At 40.6% G+C, this 19,598-nt stretch overlaps 1 protein-coding gene across 3 annotated transcripts; it reads left to right on the forward strand.

The window, feature by feature from the left end:
• The first annotated feature begins 389 nt into the window (after nucleotides 1-389).
• LOC109097078 (golgin subfamily A member 6-like protein 6) lies at nucleotides 390-19,504 on the forward strand. Of its 3 annotated transcripts, XM_042749365.1 has the most exons (9): nucleotides 390-541; nucleotides 654-801; nucleotides 1,367-1,443; nucleotides 1,766-1,825; nucleotides 2,039-2,566; nucleotides 2,657-3,232; nucleotides 3,844-5,172; nucleotides 18,169-18,410; nucleotides 19,068-19,504. In XM_042749365.1, exons 1-9 carry the CDS (start codon nucleotides 391-393, stop codon nucleotides 19,344-19,346), a joined length of 3,390 nt encoding a protein of 1,129 aa, XP_042605299.1. In that variant the 5' UTR covers nucleotide 390; the 3' UTR covers nucleotides 19,347-19,504. The 3 variants fall into 3 exon arrangements, with proteins under 3 accessions (XP_042605299.1, XP_042605297.1, XP_042605298.1); XM_042749363.1 differs by having other exon boundaries at nucleotides 18,169-19,498; XM_042749364.1 differs by having other exon boundaries at nucleotides 2,048-2,566; nucleotides 18,169-19,498.
• Nucleotides 19,505-19,598: the final 94 nt, after the last annotated feature.

The following is a 19,598-nucleotide window of genomic DNA, read 5'->3' on the forward strand; positions in this document are numbered from 1 at the left end:
CTTGCCATTCAAATATGAAATGAAGAAACTCTCTAAAAAGTCTCAAACTACAGCTGATATAAAATAATGTGAACAAGATTTATAAATGTGCTCAAACCTCTCCATAGACGAGTTTCACGCAGGCATTTCCAATCTGCAAGAGAAACAATCAAAATAACTAGCACACACACAAAAGTCTGAGCTCTTTAAACAAAGAGAATAAAAAGCATAACGTTACATGCGAATGTTACTACTTACATCTACCTGACCGTCAATAAGTACATTAGGCCTACAACATATTAAAATTAATTGACATTAGCTAATAATTTAACTTTAAATGTTGCAACGTTGCACGATTGATGAACAATAATAACTAGCGATTATTTAACATGCCTTTAATTCGTGTAATGAATGTACACTGTACTGTCCCCCTGCTGGACACATCAGGAACTACAGGGGGGTAGATCTGCTCCAGGACTGCAGCCTCCTCGTGCAGAGCTCAGCGGGTGGAAACACATCAGCACATTCGGCACATTCGCGATAGAAAAGCGGAGCTTTCACGGTATGGTATTACAACTGTGAAATTACAAAGACAAAATACACATTCTGAGACATGAACTGAAATTAACTGTGAATTGTATTAATATTAAATCGTCCTCTTTTTCACCTCAAAGTTTTGGGGAAGCTGTGCCTCCCCCGCCTCCCCCGACAGGCACCTCTGTTCCCTGTACAGGGAAGCACGACTCATAAAAACTTCTTCCTGCTGGTATTATTTGAGCAACATGGAAAGAAATGCCTGAACGATGAACTCTCAAAATACAGGTATCACATACTCTCTTAATGTTTGTGATATGAAACTTAATTATGAGGTGCAACATTAAATAATGACTTTAGTTCATTTATGAATGTAATAGCTGTAACATTTTCACTTTCATCTTCTGTCCCAGAACAGCAAAAAAAAAAAAAAAAAAAAAAAAAAAAAACTTTCAGTGTTTAAAAGCAGGATTATTGTCTCTTGTGAAGGGTTTTTGGTTTAATAACAGCTGCATAAATTCTGCACGTGGAGATAAAAGTGATTCAACATTTCACAGCATTCTTTCAATCATTTGGATAATTGAGTTCAATCTGTTTTCAGTAATCCAGAGAGTGTCATATTTCTATCACATGAGTGATTATCAGAGTGTGTTTGTTCAGTGATTCACAGCAACAGCTTCATGATTCAAGCTACTGCAGTTAAACAGAAAACTGAACGACAAACAGCAGGCACAAGAGCTATAGAACAGTGATGAATGAATGAACAGAGACTGTGTGAAAATCACTGACATCTCTTAAAGGATGATAAACAGAGACTGTGTTACTGTTTAAAAATTACTGACATCTCTTACAGGACGATAAACAGACACATCAAGAGTCAGAGAAGATCATCAGAACAGAATATTAACATGTCAACCTCAGAAACCACAGGTAAAAATCACAGTCACTTCATTGTTTAAAATGATTCTAAAAGAACATCTTCATTCAATTCTGTCAATAAAAATTTCCATTCCTTGAAGCACTTTATTTACGTCCAGAGGCAATATACATCATATCTAAGGAAATCCATTTATTTTTGCATATTTGGTGAATATAATCAAAATTATTTTCATCTCCTCAACAAACTCCAAACAGATTTATTCTGATGAGACTTCTAAGCATCTCAGACTTTCACTTAGACCACTTCTGCAGTTTTAATAATTTGTTCAGAGATGTTTTCTGTTGGGTGATGAAGGTCTTTTGTTTCATACAGTGATTGTCGTCCACAATCCTCCTTGTAGGAGAAGGCGGAGCCATGAACTACCTCCTCTGTGTGAGTCTTTATACATGAATGTATGTGTCAAAATGATGGGCAATTTATCCCCATCAAAACACAAGTGATTAAATGTATCTTCTGCTGCTGGATTCTGGTTATTTTGATCTGTGTTGTTGGATTAGGGTAAAGATCCTGGCATCATAACATGTTACATATCACATGTGTTACTTTATGATGTGAGGATTGTGAACATTGAATGTCTGATTTGAGACTTTGCAGTGAGGATTGTTCTTCTGGGTTCGAGCGTGTCAGAAAACAGTCTGGTGGGGAACTTCATCTTAGGACGAGCAGCGTTTGACTGTGAAGCTCCTCCAGATGTTGTAGAGAGAGTCAGAGGAAGACTGAAGGACAGAGACGTGATGGTCATCAACAGTCCTCAGCTGCTCCAGAGGAACATCTCAGATCATCAGATCACTCAGACAGTGAGAGAGTGTGTGAATCTGTCTGATCCAGGACCTCATGTGATCGTTCTGCTCCTCAGACATGAGCCGTGTTCAGCAGAAGATCAGGAGCATGTGGAGAAGGTGCTGCTCTCTTTCTCTGAGCAGGTTTATCAACACACCATGGTGCTCACAACACAAGAGCCCACAGAAACCAGTGACATCCTACAGAACATCATTCAGAAATGTGCAAACAGACACTTCATTCTTCAGAGGAGCAGCTCTCCTGATGATCTTCTGCAGATGTTTGAGGACATTGTGAAGATGAATGATGGACGACACCTGGATTGTGCTGAAGGTTCACAGTATTTCACAATGGATGATATTGAGTGATGCTATTTGATGTTTATATAGATACATTAACATTTTTATTTTCTTCTGTTCTCAGTTTCAGAGTGTGTGAAGCTGAATCTGGTTGTGTGCGGGAGTGACGGGACATTGAAATCCTTCATATCAGATCTGATCTTGCAGCACACAGACAGAAGATCAGACATGGAGCTTCGTGTAATAGAGCTTCCAGCTCTGATCCGTCTCTCTGAGGAGGAAGTGATGCGTCAGACTCTACGCTGTGTGTCTCTCTGTGATCCTGGAGTTCATGTGTTCATCCTCATCATCCCTGATGCTCCACTAACTGATGAAGACAGATCAGAAATAGAGGAGATCCAGACGATCTTCAGCTCAAGAATCAACAAACACATCATGATCCTCATAAAGCAGGATTCAGAGCATCAGACAGCAGAACTAAATGAAGAAACACAGTCTGTCATTGAGAGATTTGGAGGACGACATCATTTCATCGACCTGAACACACACGTGTCTGTGTTGATGGAGAGCATTGAGCAGATGCTGGAGGAAAACAGAGGAGAGTTTTTCTCCACAGAGACATTTCTGGATGCGCAGATGCTGAAATTTGAAGAGATGAAGAAGAAAATTCAGTCACTAGAGACACATGTACTGTTACAAGGTAATGAGCAAACATCAGTTTGGGTCTTGAACTACAGAGCATGTTTCGAAATAGATTTTTTATTAAAGTAGAGTTTGATTCTATATTAGAGCTTTATACATTTGTATTTTAAACAAAAGAATTCAACATTTTAAAGTTCGAAAATTCAAAACTCAATTTAAAAATTCAAAGCTTCAGTGTTCCACAGGAAATTAAGATTATTACAAAAGTCAATCTGATAATTTTGGCCAATCACTGAAGTGAAGTGTTCAGTGAATCTTAGTAATTTTACAGTCTGAATCATTTGTGTTTGAAAATAAATCTATGAAATGCTTCAAAATAATTCAGCTTCAAAAAGTTAAAAAAGTAAAAAATGTTTCCTGATCCATATTAAACATGCAGCTCATAGTGAAACTCATTTGTTGTGTTGCATATTTCCTCTAAAATATTTGCACTAAAATGGTAAAATATAAAAAGGCACACCGATATGTCTCTTCTGATAGAGTGGCATGTAAATCTGACTTCCTACATAAATAGCAAGCAGATAGCAGACCTTTTTTATGTTACAGAATCAAATTTTGTCCCGAAAAAGAACTTTAGGCTTTAAAACTAATGCATTTCCTCTGTTACAGGTTCAACAGAGAGAGAAGATGATCTGAGGATTGTGCTGCTGGGAAAAACTGGAGTCGGAAAAAGTGCAACTGGAAACACCGTCTTAGGAAGAAAAGCATTTAAAGCAGAAACATCTCAAGAGTCGATTACTAAAGAGTGTCAGAGAGAAACATCTGAAATCAACGGCAGACACATTACTGTGATCGACACTCCAGGACTGTTTGATACTGAACTCAGTATTGAAGAAACCCAGAGAGAAATCACTAACTGCATCTCCATGATCCTGCCTGGACCACATGTGTTCATCATCGTGCTCAATTTAGGACAACAATTCACTCAAGAAGATGCAGCAGCTGTGGAGATCATCCAGGAGAAGTTTGGAGAGAAATCTTTAATGTTCACCATGGTGCTCTTTACCAGAGGAGACGATCTGGAGAACAAAACCATTGAAGAGTTTCTGGGAAAACCTGGATCTGCTCTGAATCAGCTGATTGAGTCGTGTGGAAACAGATATCATGTGTTCAATAATGAGACTGGAGACCGGACACAGGTTACTGATCTACTGCAGAAGATAGACAACATGCTGAAAGAGAACGGAGGGAGTTACTACTCATGTAAGATGTTCAGAGAGATGGAGAGACAAATACAAGAACAACAGAAGAACATACTGATGGAGAAAGTGGAGCAACTGAACAGAGAAAAAGAAGAACTGATGAACAATCAAAAAGAAGAGATGGAGAGAATGAAGAAGATGATGGAGAAAGAAAGACAGAATCATGACAAAGAGAGAAAAAGAATAGAAGAAGAATTTAAAGAAAGAGAAGAACAATATAGAAGAGAGATTAAAGAAAGAGAGGAACAAGACAGAAAGATACAAGAGGAGATGAAGAGAGAACGAGAGGAATGGGAAAAACAGAAACAACAGGAAAGACAAAGAAGAGAAGAAGATGAGGAGAAATGGAGGAAGAAAGAACAGGAAATCTGGGATGAATATAATAATGTACTTAAACGAGAAAGAGAAAGAAGTCAGAGAGAGAAAGAAGATCTTCAGTTCAGACATGAAGAAGAGAGAGAGAGAATGAAGATGATGATGGAGAAAGAAAGACAGAATCATGACAAAGAGAGAAAGAGAAGAGAAGAAGAGTTTAGAGAGAGAGAAGAACAATATAAAAGAGAGATTAAAGACACAGAGGAACGAGACAGAAAGATGCGAGAGGAGATGAAGAGAGAACGAGAGGAATGGGAGAAACAGAAACAACAGGAACGACAAAGAAGAGAAGAAGAGGAGAAAGAAAGACGTAGATTCTTTGAACTTTATACAGAAACTCCTGAGACTCAGCACAAAACCAGTAAGTCAAAACAATAACCAAACAATTTTGAAATTATTTAGCAAAAAAATACATTTTGGGGTGTAAACAATGCTTTTATTGCACTATAGTTTTTTTCAGCAGTTTATGTGGTTGAAAGAATAATTAAGGATTATTGCTTCTATAGTACACATCATAATACACATCATACATAATTCACTCATATGTACCTGATTTAGAGCTGAGTTTCTGATCATTTGGTAAAGCATGAAGGGTCACCATTTGTCCTTTATGAGCTTTGCATCTGAAAAAAAATAGCACATGCCGTCATCATGAAAATTGTGAAAAATATAGCAGCTAAATATCGGCAGAAAAATATACCTTGATAACCTGGCTTCTCTTGCTTTGCAACATAGTTGACAAGATGGGTGTAACAATATAAACTCCATAATTACGGGAAGAAGGAGGCGGGAACCGGCGAACACTCAAATAAAACTTTAATAACCAAAATAAACATAAAACAGCGTGACAGCCCCTCACGGTCGACTGCCGCGCACAAACAAAAACCAAACCACAAAATAAAGCCCAGGCCTGGTCCTCTCTCGTCCTTGACTGTCGTCGCTCCTCTTTTGTATCCTCCCGATCTCCTCCGTGGGACTCGAGACCGGTGAGTGGAGCAGGTGTAGCTCATTTCCCAATCACTCCACCGCCCTCGCTCCGTTCCCACGGCTCTCGGCCCCGCCCCACTCGTCACATACCCCATCGCCCCTCGCAGGCCGGGGGGTACTCCCGAGACTGCGCTCTACTCCCCCCCCACTTCCCTCCGGGGGGACCGCTCACGGTGGCTGCGGGGACCTGGGGGAAGGACAGACAGACGAGGCGAGAGAAAAGGAGATGGAAGGATGAGGAGCGACAGAGACGATAGAGGGGAGAGAGAAAAAAAAATAAAAAAAATAATCCGGGTCCCAGACACGCTGCCGCTCGGCCCTCCACCAGCTGGGTGAACTCTTCCGCGGTGCCTGGCGGCGGCACTGGACGGCCCTCGGTGGACGGCACGACACTCCTCTGCCGCCCGGTGGACGTTGACGGCTCCTCCGATTTTGGGCAGCCGGCAGGAGTCCCCCCGTTCCCTGCTCCTCCTCATATCTTGGAATGGCAGCAGGCTCCGGCCCCCTGGCGAACGGCGCCGACTCCTCCGCTCCCTCACAGACGGCGCGCCCCTCCACGTCGCGGGCGGCCGGCAACGAGTTCGTCCGTCCCCAGCAACTCACTCCAGCCCACCACCTCGAGCATCCACGGCGCCAGACTGCTACGCCCTGCTCCAGCCCACCGCCTCGAGCGTCCATGGCGGCACATACCTCGCCGCTCCAGCCCACCGCCTCCCGGGTTTCGGCACCAGTGTAACAATATAAAACTCCATAATCATGGGAAGAAGGAGGCGGGAACCGGCGAACACTCAAATAAAACTTTAATAACCAAAATAAACATAAAATAGCGCGACAGCCCCTCACGGTCGACTGCCGCACACAAACAAAAACCAAACCACAAAATAAAGCCCAGGCCTGGTCCTCTCTCGTCCTTCACTGTCGTCGCTCCTCTTTTGTATCCTCAATCCTCCCGATCTCCTCCGTGGGACTCGAGACCGGTGAGTGGAGCAGGTGTCGCTCATTTCCCAATCACTCCACCGGCCTCGCTCCGTTCCCACGGCTCTCGGCCCCGCCCCACTCGTCACAATGGGTTATGACATTTGTGATGTAGAAATCAAGGCCATGTTTATGAGTCTTTGTTAAACTACAGTTTTAATGTGAAAATGGTGTTGACTGATGAATTGGCACATGGTTTGTCTTAAAGCATATTAACAACACCACACAGACATATAAACAACATTAAAACATGATTTTCACTTCAGGGATTCTTTAAATGTCTGAAACATAAAATAAACATTATGTGGTTAAAACATACTGAACAGTTGTTATATACAGTTGTTATATACAGGAGTCTTTTCAGATGCACACTTCACTTCACCTCAACGCCAGGCAAGAGTCAAATAAGCGCAGAAAAGGTACAGGTGACGAGGAGCTTCAGTAGAACTACAGTGAACTGCAGTCAGATGAGATGTTGTCAGGCCAATATGTTAGTAAAAATTTTAGAGTGGCCTTTTATTGTGGCCAGCCTAAGGCACACCTGTGCAATAATCATACTGTCTAATCAGCATCTTGATATGCCACACCTGTGAGGTGGATGGATTATCTCGACAAAGGAGAAGTGCTTACTAACACAGATTTAGACAGATTTGTGAACAATTTTTGAGAGAAATAGCCATTTTGTGTACATAGGAAAAGTCTCCGATCTTTAAGTTCAGCTCATGAAAAATGGGGGCAAAAACAAAAGTGTTGCGTTTATAATTTTCAGTGTATTTAGGTCCTAGGGAATTGAGTGATTTATAAACGAGTAAAAGTATTTTAAAATCAATCCTAAATATCTGGAGGCCAGTGTAAGGACCTGAGGACTGGTGTGATATGCTCAGATTTTCTGGTTCTAGTCAGAATCCTGGCAGCAGCATTCTGGATGAGCTGCAGCTGTGCAAGGGTCTTCTTAGGAAGGCCGGTAAGGAGACCATTACAATAGTCCACCCTGCTGGTGATAAAGGCATGAACAAGTCTTTACTGGAAACCAAACATCTAATTCTTGCAATGTTTTTGAGATGATAGTATGCTGATTTAGTTACTGCTTTGACATGACTACTGAAACTAAGGTCTGTCTCCAGAGTCACACCAAGATTCGTGACTTGATGGTATGCATTCACCTTGAGAATGTCTTTGTTTTGTTACGTCCCAGGACCTTGCTAAGTGGGAGTGTCTCTTTTGTGTATGTGCCTTGTTTATTTTTGTTTTCTCTCTCCTTCTCTCTCAAACGCTGATAAGGACTAACAGGTGGAGTTCAATTAGTTGGTAATTCTGCTGATGACTGCACTATCCTATTGGCCCACTAGAGGAAATGTTTGGAGTTAAAAGGCAGAGCTGAGATGTCTGGAGTGTGGAGACTTGGAGCAAGAGTACCTTCTGCTGACTTTTCTTGTGTTTGGGGTTGAATTGTTGATAGAAATGTGTTAAAGGATTTCTTTTAGTCCTCTTGTGGGAGGACTCGCTCAACCCAAATGTGAGTTTTATTAAGACCAAGATTTATTTTGTTTCTTTTTTTCTCTTTTTTGGGGGGAGGCCGTAGGGAGGTGTTTGACATTTATTTTGTTTATACTTTTTGTTCTGTTTAAGATCAGCAAGGGAGTTAGTGTAATCTTCTGTACTTTCCCCCCCCCCCTTTTTATTTGTTAGGTTAGTTAGGTTGCTTTTGGGAGTTAGTATGTTTTGTTTGTTATGTTGGCCTTGACCCCTCCTGAAATTCTGTTTGCTTCCTTGCGTTCAATCAATTTTATTCTGTTTTGCATCGATCATGCTATTGTGTTTGAGTCAGTAAAGCTCCCTCCATTTCTCCACCACTTTCTTTATCACTCCTTCCCATCCCTAGGACAGTGCTTCCCAAACCTGTCCTGGAGGACCCCCTGCCCTGCATGTTTTGTATGTCTCCCTAATCAGACACACCCAATTTAGTTCTTGCAGTCTCTACTTACGAGCTGATGAGTGGAATCAGGTGTGTTAGATAAGGGAGACGTATAAAAGGTGCAGGGCAGGGGGGCCTCCAGGACAGGTTTGGGAAGCACTGCCCTAGGAGGTATGTAATAAATTGTGTGCTCGTCAGCTTGTTTGTTTTGCTGCTTTCTTTTGGTGGAGGAGAAGACATTGATTATGGATTTAGATTCAATTTCATTTACTCTTTGTCGTACTGTTGAGGTATTTAACAAGTGCCGTAAAGATGACTTGTTACGAGAGGCTGACTTTTTTAATATTTCAGTATCCAGGGACGCATCTAAATGTATTATTAAGACTGAATTGCAAAATGTTTTGTTAGATCAAGGAATTTTACCTGATGAGTCTTGGGAGGGTGGGAGTGGAGACAAGACCCCTGTTATTGGGAGTTCAGATGTAAAGTCACTCCCTGTTCCTGAGATGAAACCAGGTGGGCTTCCATTGCCAGTTAAATTGAAAGAATTATATCTACTGGTTAAAAAGCAGGAATGTGATAATCAGATGTTGCTGTTGCGGGAGCTTGAATTAGAGATTGATTGTGAACGAGAGCATAGGTCGGTTGCTCCACAGATCTTGTCTGATAATGTTCCAGTGACCCCTTTGCCTGGGTGGTCTCCGGCAACATCTGTCTGCTCCAGCTGCTTCAACTCCTGGTGATGGAGCAGGGGGAAGGAGATGTTGATGTTAGCAGGTATATTTTCTGAAACAAAAGTAGATTCCTGTTTCACTACATTTGAACGTGTAGCTGTGAAACTTATGTGGCCAAAAGATATGTGGACTTTACTCCTACAATGTAATTTGGAGGGTAAAGCCCAGTAACTTTGCTCTTCCTTGCCTATTGAACAGTCATTAGATTATTACGTTGTTAAAACTGCCATGCTTCGAGCTTATGAATTGGTAGCTAAGGTATATCGGCAGAAGTTTCGGGGCTATGTGAAAGCAGCCAAACAAATTTTTGTAGAATTTGCCAGAGAGAAGTATAATCTCATTGACGAATGGTGTTCTAGTAAAGTGTCCACATTTGAACAACTTTCAGAGTTAATTCTGGTGGAGGATTTTAAAAGTTGTTTGCCGGAGAATATTGTTGTGCACATAAACGAGAAAAAGGTGATTAAGCTATCTGATGCTGCTGCTATCATGCGATGAATTTGTGCTAATGCACAGAAGTGTTTTTCCTTCTGTGCCCCAGAGTAGAAACCGATCTCCCGCTGATGATTACCATTACTGATTCGGTTCGTGCAGGTCATCCAAAATCAGAGAGTTTCCACAAGCCTGATTCAAAACGTACGGGTGACCAGCGTGTATGTTTTTATTGCCTTGACTCAGGGCATTAATTTCGGAATGCAGGTCTTGGAAGCAGAAAAACTTAATCTACGAAAGCTAAAAGTGTTGCTTTTGTCAACCCTTCTGAGAATAGTGATAGGTAGGGCTGCACGATATGAGGAAAAGCTGCGATGTGCGATAATTGTTTAATATTGCGATAAATATTCAAATGTGAATGTTAGCTATACTGTTCCCATGTCTTAGTGTTTTAATAGGTTCTTTGCGAACATAGAACCTAAACAATGAATAGCCTATTCCCACTGAATAAAGAAATCAAATAGATAATTTTTGACATGCTTTTATTGAACAAATTGCACATAAATGAGGAATTATAACTATAAGAAATTAAGGTCCTTTTTCTCCTGCTCCTTTTTAAATATTTCCTTGTAAACTCAACAAAAAACATCTCTCTTTGAATAATACAAATGTGGGGAAAATAACCTTTATAATTAAATAAATAAATAAAAATTAAAATGGCCATTTAAAATAACTGTAATGGATCTCACTACTACAATCCTTAAGGGCTCATAAAACCAGCAAAAAAATATCTGCCCCTTAGGACAAGTGTCTGCCTTGGTTATCTCTATAGGGCAAGTTCTTGGCCAAGAAAACCAGCATGTTAACTTAGTTAGGTTTCAAACATGTACGTAGACATGTTACCACATTCCCTGAAATGCTGAAGAGCCTCTCTGAGGGAGAACTAGTCGCATGTATACAAAGATACTTCCAAGCAAGTTTGGTCAGCTTAGGGTAGGTGACCTGGTGGAGTTTCCACCAGGCCAAAGGGTCTGCTTCACTGTGAATGATGGGGGAGAACAAGTAGCTGTTAAGTTCAGCTTCAACAGCTTGCTCCAGATGCATGAAAGATGCTGTTGGAGTGGGGCTTGGATTTGTTTTGAGCAAACTGCCCAATGATCGCTTTGTCTTTTTTTCGCTGGGTGGCTCCATGGTCTGGGCCTCTGTGTTCTCAGAAGGTGTCCCTTCCTTCTGTGCTGAGTCTTTCATTTCTGACATGATCCTGCTCTTGATGTCCTCAACTTTTTCAGATCAGGAATGACCTCCCGATCTCAATTCGAACAGCTGAGTCTTTACTCATTTTCAAAAAACATCTAAAGACTCATCTTTTTCGCCTGCACTTAACCAACTAATACTAGTTCTTACCTTTTCTTTTTCTTGTCTATCATATTAATTTAATAAAAAAAAAAAAAACCCTGGCTATGTGTTCTGTACTAGACTGAGACTTGTCATAGCACTAGTATACCATTGTTGTTCTCTTGTTGATCTGATTGTTTCTACTGTTCTCATTTGTAAGTCGCTTTGGATAAAAGCGTCTGCTAAATAATTAAATGTAAATGATGTAGGTGACCTTGAACCTGGGGTCCATGAAGGATGTGATGTCCAGAAGTTCTTGTGTTCCTGGGTCATCATACTTTGTATTCATGTAATCCAGGATTTTCACTTTAATGGACTTGGTTAAATCTGTGTCATCTTCCTTTTCTACCAGAACCAATGTCTTTAAACGATGAAGTACGGGTTTCACATATGAAACACTGACATAGATTTCCCCGGAAAGAGCATCAGTAAATTCCTGCAAAGGGCGTAATGCCAGGTTTACAGACTCTTGTACATCCAGGTCCTGCCAGGAGGGAACCAGATGCCGTGTTTTCCGGTCTGCCGATAGGATATCAGAAATGGCCCGCCGCTGCTCCAAGACCCTCTCAATCATATTTTGCCTTGAGCCCCACCTAGTTGGACATTCTGTGATGAGTGAGTGCTCAGGGAGGTCGTGTTCCTGTTGTGCTTTTTTCAGTGCCGTCTTCTGCTTCCAGCTGTGGGAAAAATGTCCCACCAATTTTTTGCACAGCCCAACAGCACGGTCAATGTGGCTGTCATCCTTAACAGCATTTCCTGGAAAGAAGATAAGAAATAAATTGTTACAAACTATTGAAACTACCAGTAATCATTGTAGCCAATTATTTAATTATTATTGAATTATTTATAATTAATAATAATTTAACTAAATTAAATTAAATTTAATAATAATTAGATAAATGCTGACCATGCAGTGGGGAAATACAACTTAAATTAATATTCTTAACTCTACAAGTGCTCAGTGTTTGCTATTGTTTATTTCAACTTAATAATATTCAGTCAGTTGCCTACATGACATCACATGCTTTTCCCCGCTGAGAACTCAATCTTTGTCAACACAGTGCAATTGACAAAAATTAAATTATGCAATGAAAAGGCAAGCATAATCATCTTATGACTAATATGGTCTGTTGTTCGGGTAATAAAATAATACTTGCAATAGCCTACAATAGTACCATTTATTACATGGCTTGGTTGAATTCTAATGTAGAATGCGGTCTGTTATTTCTTGATAACAGCCGCTGCTAAGTATAACACACCGTTGCCATGAAAAACATAGTGTTGCCATGGGCACACAGGTTTCTAACCGTAGAGACGGAGCATACTATTTTCTTTAGTGGAAGCAATACAATCATTTTTAAATCAATATACTCCTTTTTAAATCAATATTTTGTGTCAAATTATTTATTTGGAAGGTAGCCATGTAATAAGCAGGATAATGTAGAGCGAGGCGGTTGTGGAATCTGGTATCTTCGGTCCAATTTGGTTATCAGGCTCACAAAACCGTCTTTAGTCACTATGTTTATAGGCATCATGTCCTTCGCCAAATAATGATTTATGGCCGCTGTGATTTCTCTGTGGCGTTTAGATGTTGTGTCATAAGGAATCACACTCGCAAAACTCTGAGAAATTGACTGTTGTTGTAGTGATGGCACAGTTTTAGATTTGCTACTCGACGTTTATGGTTTTGTTGTTTGGCTAGTTTTGAATTGTTCGTGTAGGTCTTTATGATTGTATTGCAGGTGGTGATGGAGATTGGTCGTGTTTCCTCTTGAAGTTGCCACCACTGTTCGGCATGTTTTACACAGTACCTGTGTTTGTAACGCATCATCTCTCCTAAATCCAAAATAATTCCATATAGCTGAAGTGCTGTTCTTTTTCACCACAAGGTCTTCGTCAGCCACCACATTTTCCTCAATCTTCTCTCCTTCCTCTGCCATCATATTTGCTAACGGCACAGTGTTGCAACTAAATTGACACCTCACAAATCAATCTGAGTTTAGCTGACACTTCCTGGGGCTTCACCTGATTGGCCAAATAGCATGTCTTCAGGGCTAAACGTGATAGGTCAAACGTTTATTACATGCGCTTGGCGCATGTAATAAACTGTTTTCCCTTTTTTATTGTGTCAGTCTGTCTGTTGCGATGTGTTCATCGCGTGAGTTGATGATGATGAAAATTCAATGTATCGTTCAGCCCTAGTGATAGGTTGAGTTCCGCTTCTGTGTACCAGCCTTTTCTAATGTCTGGTTTTGTCTTTTTTTCTGCTGACTCTGAGTTAAGACCAATTACAATTCTCAGGGACACAGGCACCGATCAGTCTATTAAATTCGAGTGTGTACTGCTGTTCTCTGCTGCAACATATACTTGCTCCGATGTTTTAGTAGGTGGCATTGAACTTGGTTGAGGTAAGTTACCACTGCACACCGTTTGTCTAACCTCTGATCTCATTTCAGGAGTTGTTGTGCTGGGAGTGCATTCAGAGCTGCCTGTGGAGGTAGTTGGTCTTGTGCTGGGCAATGATTGGGCCGTTGGTAGGGTTTTTTCTAGCAAAGATGTTGTCGAGACACTTGAATCTCCAATAAAGTCTGATGTTGCTAGTTTGTTTCCCTCAGTTTTTCCTTCTTGTGCAGTGACTCATGCACAGAACTGGAAGTTTGTAGATGTTACTGACTGGTCAAAATCATTTATGAATTCCTCTCTAGAACTTGAGGAATGCAAGTTATTCGTTACTCCGAGTAATTCAAATTCCGGAGTCTGATGAATTAAATCAAACCAGGGAACTGTGTCCTCTAAGAGTTGGAAGGGAACAGTTAGCAGCTGCCCAAAAATCAGATCAGAGTTTGAGGGACTGTGTTGATGCAGCAGTTGATCTAATTGAAATGCTTAAAGCCAGCGTTGCTTTTTTGGGGGGACAATGGTATTTTAATGCTTCGGTGGAAGTGTAGTATCTCCAATAGAGAGGCTAGCTGGAATGCATTATTTAAGATAGTTTTACCCTCTGGTTACTGAGACCAGGTTTTAATATTGGCTCACGAGAATGTGCTTGCAGGTCATCTGGGTATTAGTAACCCTTTCAAGAGGGTTTCAGAGTATTTCTTCTGGCAGAGTATGAAATCCAGCATTTCAAAGTTTTGTCGGTCTTGTCATGTACAGTATGTCAGGTGGCGGGGAAGTCTAAAGCAATGATTACCCCAGCGCCATTACAACCAATTCTGGTGATGGGAGAACCATTTGACAGATTGATTCTTGATTGTGTCGGCCCGTTGCCGAGGGCTAAATCAGGCCATCAGTATATTCTGATGATGATGTGTGCAGCGACACGGTTCCCTGAAGTGATTCCCCTGCGATCACTTAAAACCAACATTGTCGTAAGGGAGTTAGTGAGATTGTTCTCGGTCTTCGGTTTGCCAAGAGTAATACAGATGGACTTAGGGAATAACTTTACTTCCAAATTGTTTAAAGGCCTATTGACAGGACTTGGGGTAAGTCATGAAACCTCAAGTGTCTACCACCCCCAGTCACAAGGTGCAATTGAGCAGTTCCACCAAATGCTCAAGTCCATGCTTTGTGTGTATTGCCTTGCTTCTGGCAAAGACTGGGTGGAGGGGCTGCCTTTGTTAATGTTTGGAGCATGTGAGTCTCTGCAAGAGTCATTATGGTTTAGGTCAGCTGAACTTGTTTTTGGTCACACAGTTCATGGTCACTTGAAATTGCTCCATGAACAGCTGGTCTCTAAACCTTTGTCACCAGTGACTGTGCAGGAATATGTCAGTTCTTTCCATGCACGTCTTCAGAAGGTTTGTGAGGTAGCTAAAGAACATCTGGCTGTCACACAGGCTAGAATGAAGGTTCGTTATGACGAGAAAAGTGTTTCCCGTAAATTTCAGCCTAGAGATTCTGTGATGGTTCTACTCTCTGTGCCTGGGTCTGCCTTGCAAACCAAGCCTCCTGTAAGGCTACTGGCAAGTTCCTTAGACTGCTCGGGCATCAGAGATTTCTGCTTTTGTGACTCCTGACAACTTCCTGCAATATAAGGTCATGGACTTTGGGATGCGAAACGCACCAGCTACGTTTCAGAGGCTTATGCAGCAAGTATTGTTAGGAGTTACTGATTGTGAGGCTTACTTGGATGATATTGTTGTCTATTCATCTATGTTAAAAGATCATGTTGAAAAGTTCAACTGTGTGTTTGATAGGTTGGCTGCTGCCAATCTAACTCTAAACTTCGCCAGGTGTGATTTTGCCAAGGCTGTTGTTATCTATTTAGGCAAAAAGGTTGGGCAGGGAAAGGTATGTCCTGTGGAGGAGAAAATATCTGCTGTTGTTGAATTTGCCATTCCTACAACCAAAAGAAAACTGCATAGATTCCTGGGGATGACCGGCTACTATAGACGTTTTTGTAAAAAACTTTGCCTCTGTAGTTTCCCCACTTACAGACCTTCTTAGTACCTCTAAGAAATTTGTTTGGACTCCAGAGTGTGCTCATGCTTTCAAAATATATTTTGTGTAATGCACCAGTGTTGTCTGCTCCAAATTTTGGCCTCCCGTTCAAATTACAGGTGGATGCTCTTAGAAGTTTTCAAGGTGCCAACAGAGGTTTAGCACTATTGAAAAGGAGGCATTGGAACTGTTACTAGCGTTGCAGTACTTTGAAGTGTACTTGGGAGGTAACTGTAACCTAATCATTGTTTACACTGACCATAACCCTCTTGTTTTTCTGTCACAAATGGCTAATTCGAAACAGAGATAGTGATAGTCCAGGAATACCATCTTGATATTTGCCATAAGGCTCAGAGAATGTTGTGGCTGATGCCCTGTCCAGGGTCCATTCAGTGGAAAGTTAGTGGCTTATTGATTTTTGAGGTTAGGTTCAGAAACTTGTAGTGTGCCTACCTTTGGAGTGTCTGTTTTGTGTATGTGCTTTGTTTTTGTTTTCTCTCTCCTTCTCGCTCCAACACTGATAAGAACTAACAGGTGGAGTTCAATTAGTTGATGATTCTGCTGATGACTGCACTATCCTGATTGGCCCACTAGAGGAAATGTTTGGAGTTAAAAGGCAGGGCTGAGATGTCTGGAGTGTGGAGACTTGGAGCAAGAGTACCAAGTTGATAGAAATTTGACTTGTTGATAGAAATTTGTTAAAGGATTTCTTTTAATCCTCTTGTGGGAGGACTCAGTCAACCCAAATGTGAGTTATTTTCTTATTTTGTTAAGACCAAGATTTATTTTATTTATTTTTTCCCAAAGCCGTAGGGAGATGGTTGCTGTCTGACCTCTGCATAACTTGGGGATGTGCTAATCGCCTTCCTGATATTACTGATCTTCTCAGAAAAGAAGGATGCAAACTAATTGCATTTGTTGTCAGAGGGCATTTCACTGGGAATCTGACTTGGGGGCTTTGTCAGTCTGTCAACAGTAACAAAAAGAGTGCTAGTGTTGTTTAAGTTCCTGTTTATAAGGTTTGAGAAGAAGATCTGTCTAGCTGTGGCTAGTTTCACATTAAAAGCATGAAGGCTGTCTTTATAGATGCTACAGTGATTTTTAAGTTCCGTCTTCTGCCACATCCACTCAGCTTTTCTGCATTGACTTTTGACATACTCTGCATTGACATACTCTGTACTGTTGTTGATTTTCTCCAAGCTGATTTCTGTCTGCCAGTCTTCTTGCTGACTTTCACAGGAGCAATGCCATCAATTACATTTTTTAACTTTTGAGTTAAAGGAATCAAGGAGAAGATCAAAAGAGTCTGTAGAAATGTTTGGTGTTAAAGACAGTCAATCTGACTTGACTGAATTGACTTGATATAGCCTCCATAAATAGCACACTAGTGTTCTCATTTATCCATCTCTTCTGACAGAGACAGATCTAGATTCAGTGGTAGCAGAGATCAATATATCAAAAAAATAAATAAATACAGAAGTGATCAGATAGTGCTACGTACTTAATAACAATGGATTAAATGTTTAGACCTCTACTAATGAGTAAATCTAGAGTGTGTCCACGATTGTGTGTGGGTCCATGCACATGCTGATTCAGGTCAAAAGTGTTTAAAACAGTTATCATTTATTTTGTAGTTTTGTTTTCTGCATTATCTATATGAATATTAAAATCCCCTGCAATAGCAAAACAGTCAAACTCTGAGGAAATCATTGATAGCATTTCTGTGAACTCTTCAACAAAGGCTGGAGAGCATTTTGGAGGCTTGTAAATAATGATAAACAGAATACGTGAAGCACCTTTCAGCACAATCCCTAGATATTCATAAGACAAGTACTGACCAAATGACGCTTGCATTGATAGACATTTTTAAATAGAGCAGCTACACCTCCACCTCTCCTAACAGTCTAATGAAAGTAAAGTTAGGAGGGGATGTTTCATTGAGGACTGTTGCACTGCAGCTGTCTTCTAGCCATGTTTCATTTAGAAACATAAAATCCAAGTTGTTTGTGGTTATTAAGTCATTGATTAGAAATTATTTATTTTTAAGTAAGCGAATATTTAAAAATGCTAATTTGAAGGCATTGCATTTTGTCTCAACAGCAATATTAGTGTGATGCATAATAGGCCGCAGATTAGATGAGTTAGCCCTTCGGCTTGAGAAGGTCTTAGACTTTCTATCACGTGATAAAACAGAAATAGAGAAAGCTACAGGCACACTGGGTTCCCGCTCATTCTGTAAACATGTATCATTTACATGAAGGGTAGTAGACTGTAGATTTAGGATTTTCGGGTTCATCCCAACTCCGTTGAATCCAAGGTACTTGTACTTTGTCACTGCTATGCTGCAGTCTTCAACATCCTCATCACCTTTTCTTACGAACTACAGAGCTGGACTTACTTGTTAACACTTGTTGGTCAGGGTCCCAAATTTAATTAATTGTTGTTAATCTGTAAACTCTTTTATTGTCATTTTCAGATGATGAAGATTCCGCATCAGATCCAGGAGGTTTAAGAATCTTGCTGTTTGGGAGAACAGGAAGGGGAAAGTCTACAACAGGAAACACTATCCTCGGAAACAGAAGGTTCCAAAGTAGACACAGTTCGCGTTTGGTGACCACTGTTTGTCAGAAGGGAGTTGGTGAAGCTGATGGTCGATCAGTAGCTGTTATTGATACTCCAGGACTCTTTGACCCCTCACTGACAAAAGAACAAGTCGTGGAAGAAATAATGAAATGTGTTTCACTGTCAGCACCTGGACCACATGCGTTCATCATTGTGCTGAGTGTGGGAAAAATGACTCCAGAGGAGAAAGACACTTTACACATGATAAAGATGATCTTTGGCTCAAAAGCAGCAGATTTCTGCATTGTTCTCTTCACTCGAGGAGATGATCTGAGAGGACAAACAATACAGCAATATGTAGAGAGATGTGATGAACTCAAGAAACTGATCAGTGACTGTGGAAACAGATTCCTGGTTTTTAACAACACAAGAATACGAGATCGGACACAAGTTACTCAGCTGTTCAGTATGATAGAAGAGATGAATCATGGTCAATATTTCACTAATGAGATGTTTGAGAAGGCAGCGATCTCCATTGAACAGAGAATGGAAATGATAGAGGAGAATGAAAGAAAAAATCAGGCTCAATTTGAAGAATTAGAAGCCAAATATGACAGGGAAGACATGAGTATGAGAATGAGACTAGAGGAGAAAAAACAATGGACAGATGAGGAAAGAGAGAGACTGAAGAACAAGTTCAGAGAAAAAGAGGAAACATTCAGGAGAGAGTTTGAGGAGAAAGAAAAATCAGATCAGAAGAAACGAGAGACGGAGGATCAGAAACGATCAGAAGACGAGAAACAGCAAATAGATGAATATCATCTGAGAATAGAGGAGATGAAGAGAGAGATAGAAGATCAGAGAATACATTATGAAGAAGAGCTAAAAGAAAGAGAAGAAGAAGATAGAAAGAGAGAGGAAGAATATAAACAAGAGCAAGAAAAGATGAGAAATGAGCAGGAACACATCATGACAGAGTTAAGAAAAAAAAAAGGAAGAGGAAATAAAAAAGAGAGATTCAGAGGAACAAATGAGGAAGGAACAAGAAGAGAAAGAGAGAGAAGTATGGAAGAGAAAAATAAAAGATGCTGAAAATGACAAAGAGACTCAAGAACAAATTAAACGACAGCAGAGAGAATGGGAGGATGAGAAGAAACGACAGATGAGAGAACGAGAGGAAGAGGAAAGAGAGAGAAAAGAAAAACATGAGAAACAGCTGAGAGAAAAACAAGAAGAACTGGAGAACAAGAGAAAGAAATTTCAAAGAAAGAGAGATGAAGAAGAACAGATGATAGAGGAGGAGAGAGAGAAACAGAAAAGAGGGAGGGAACATAAGAAGAAAGA

Source organism: Cyprinus carpio, chromosome B22, assembly GCF_018340385.1.
Source record: "Cyprinus carpio isolate SPL01 chromosome B22, ASM1834038v1, whole genome shotgun sequence".
NCBI lineage: Eukaryota > Metazoa > Chordata > Actinopteri > Cypriniformes > Cyprinidae > Cyprinus > Cyprinus carpio.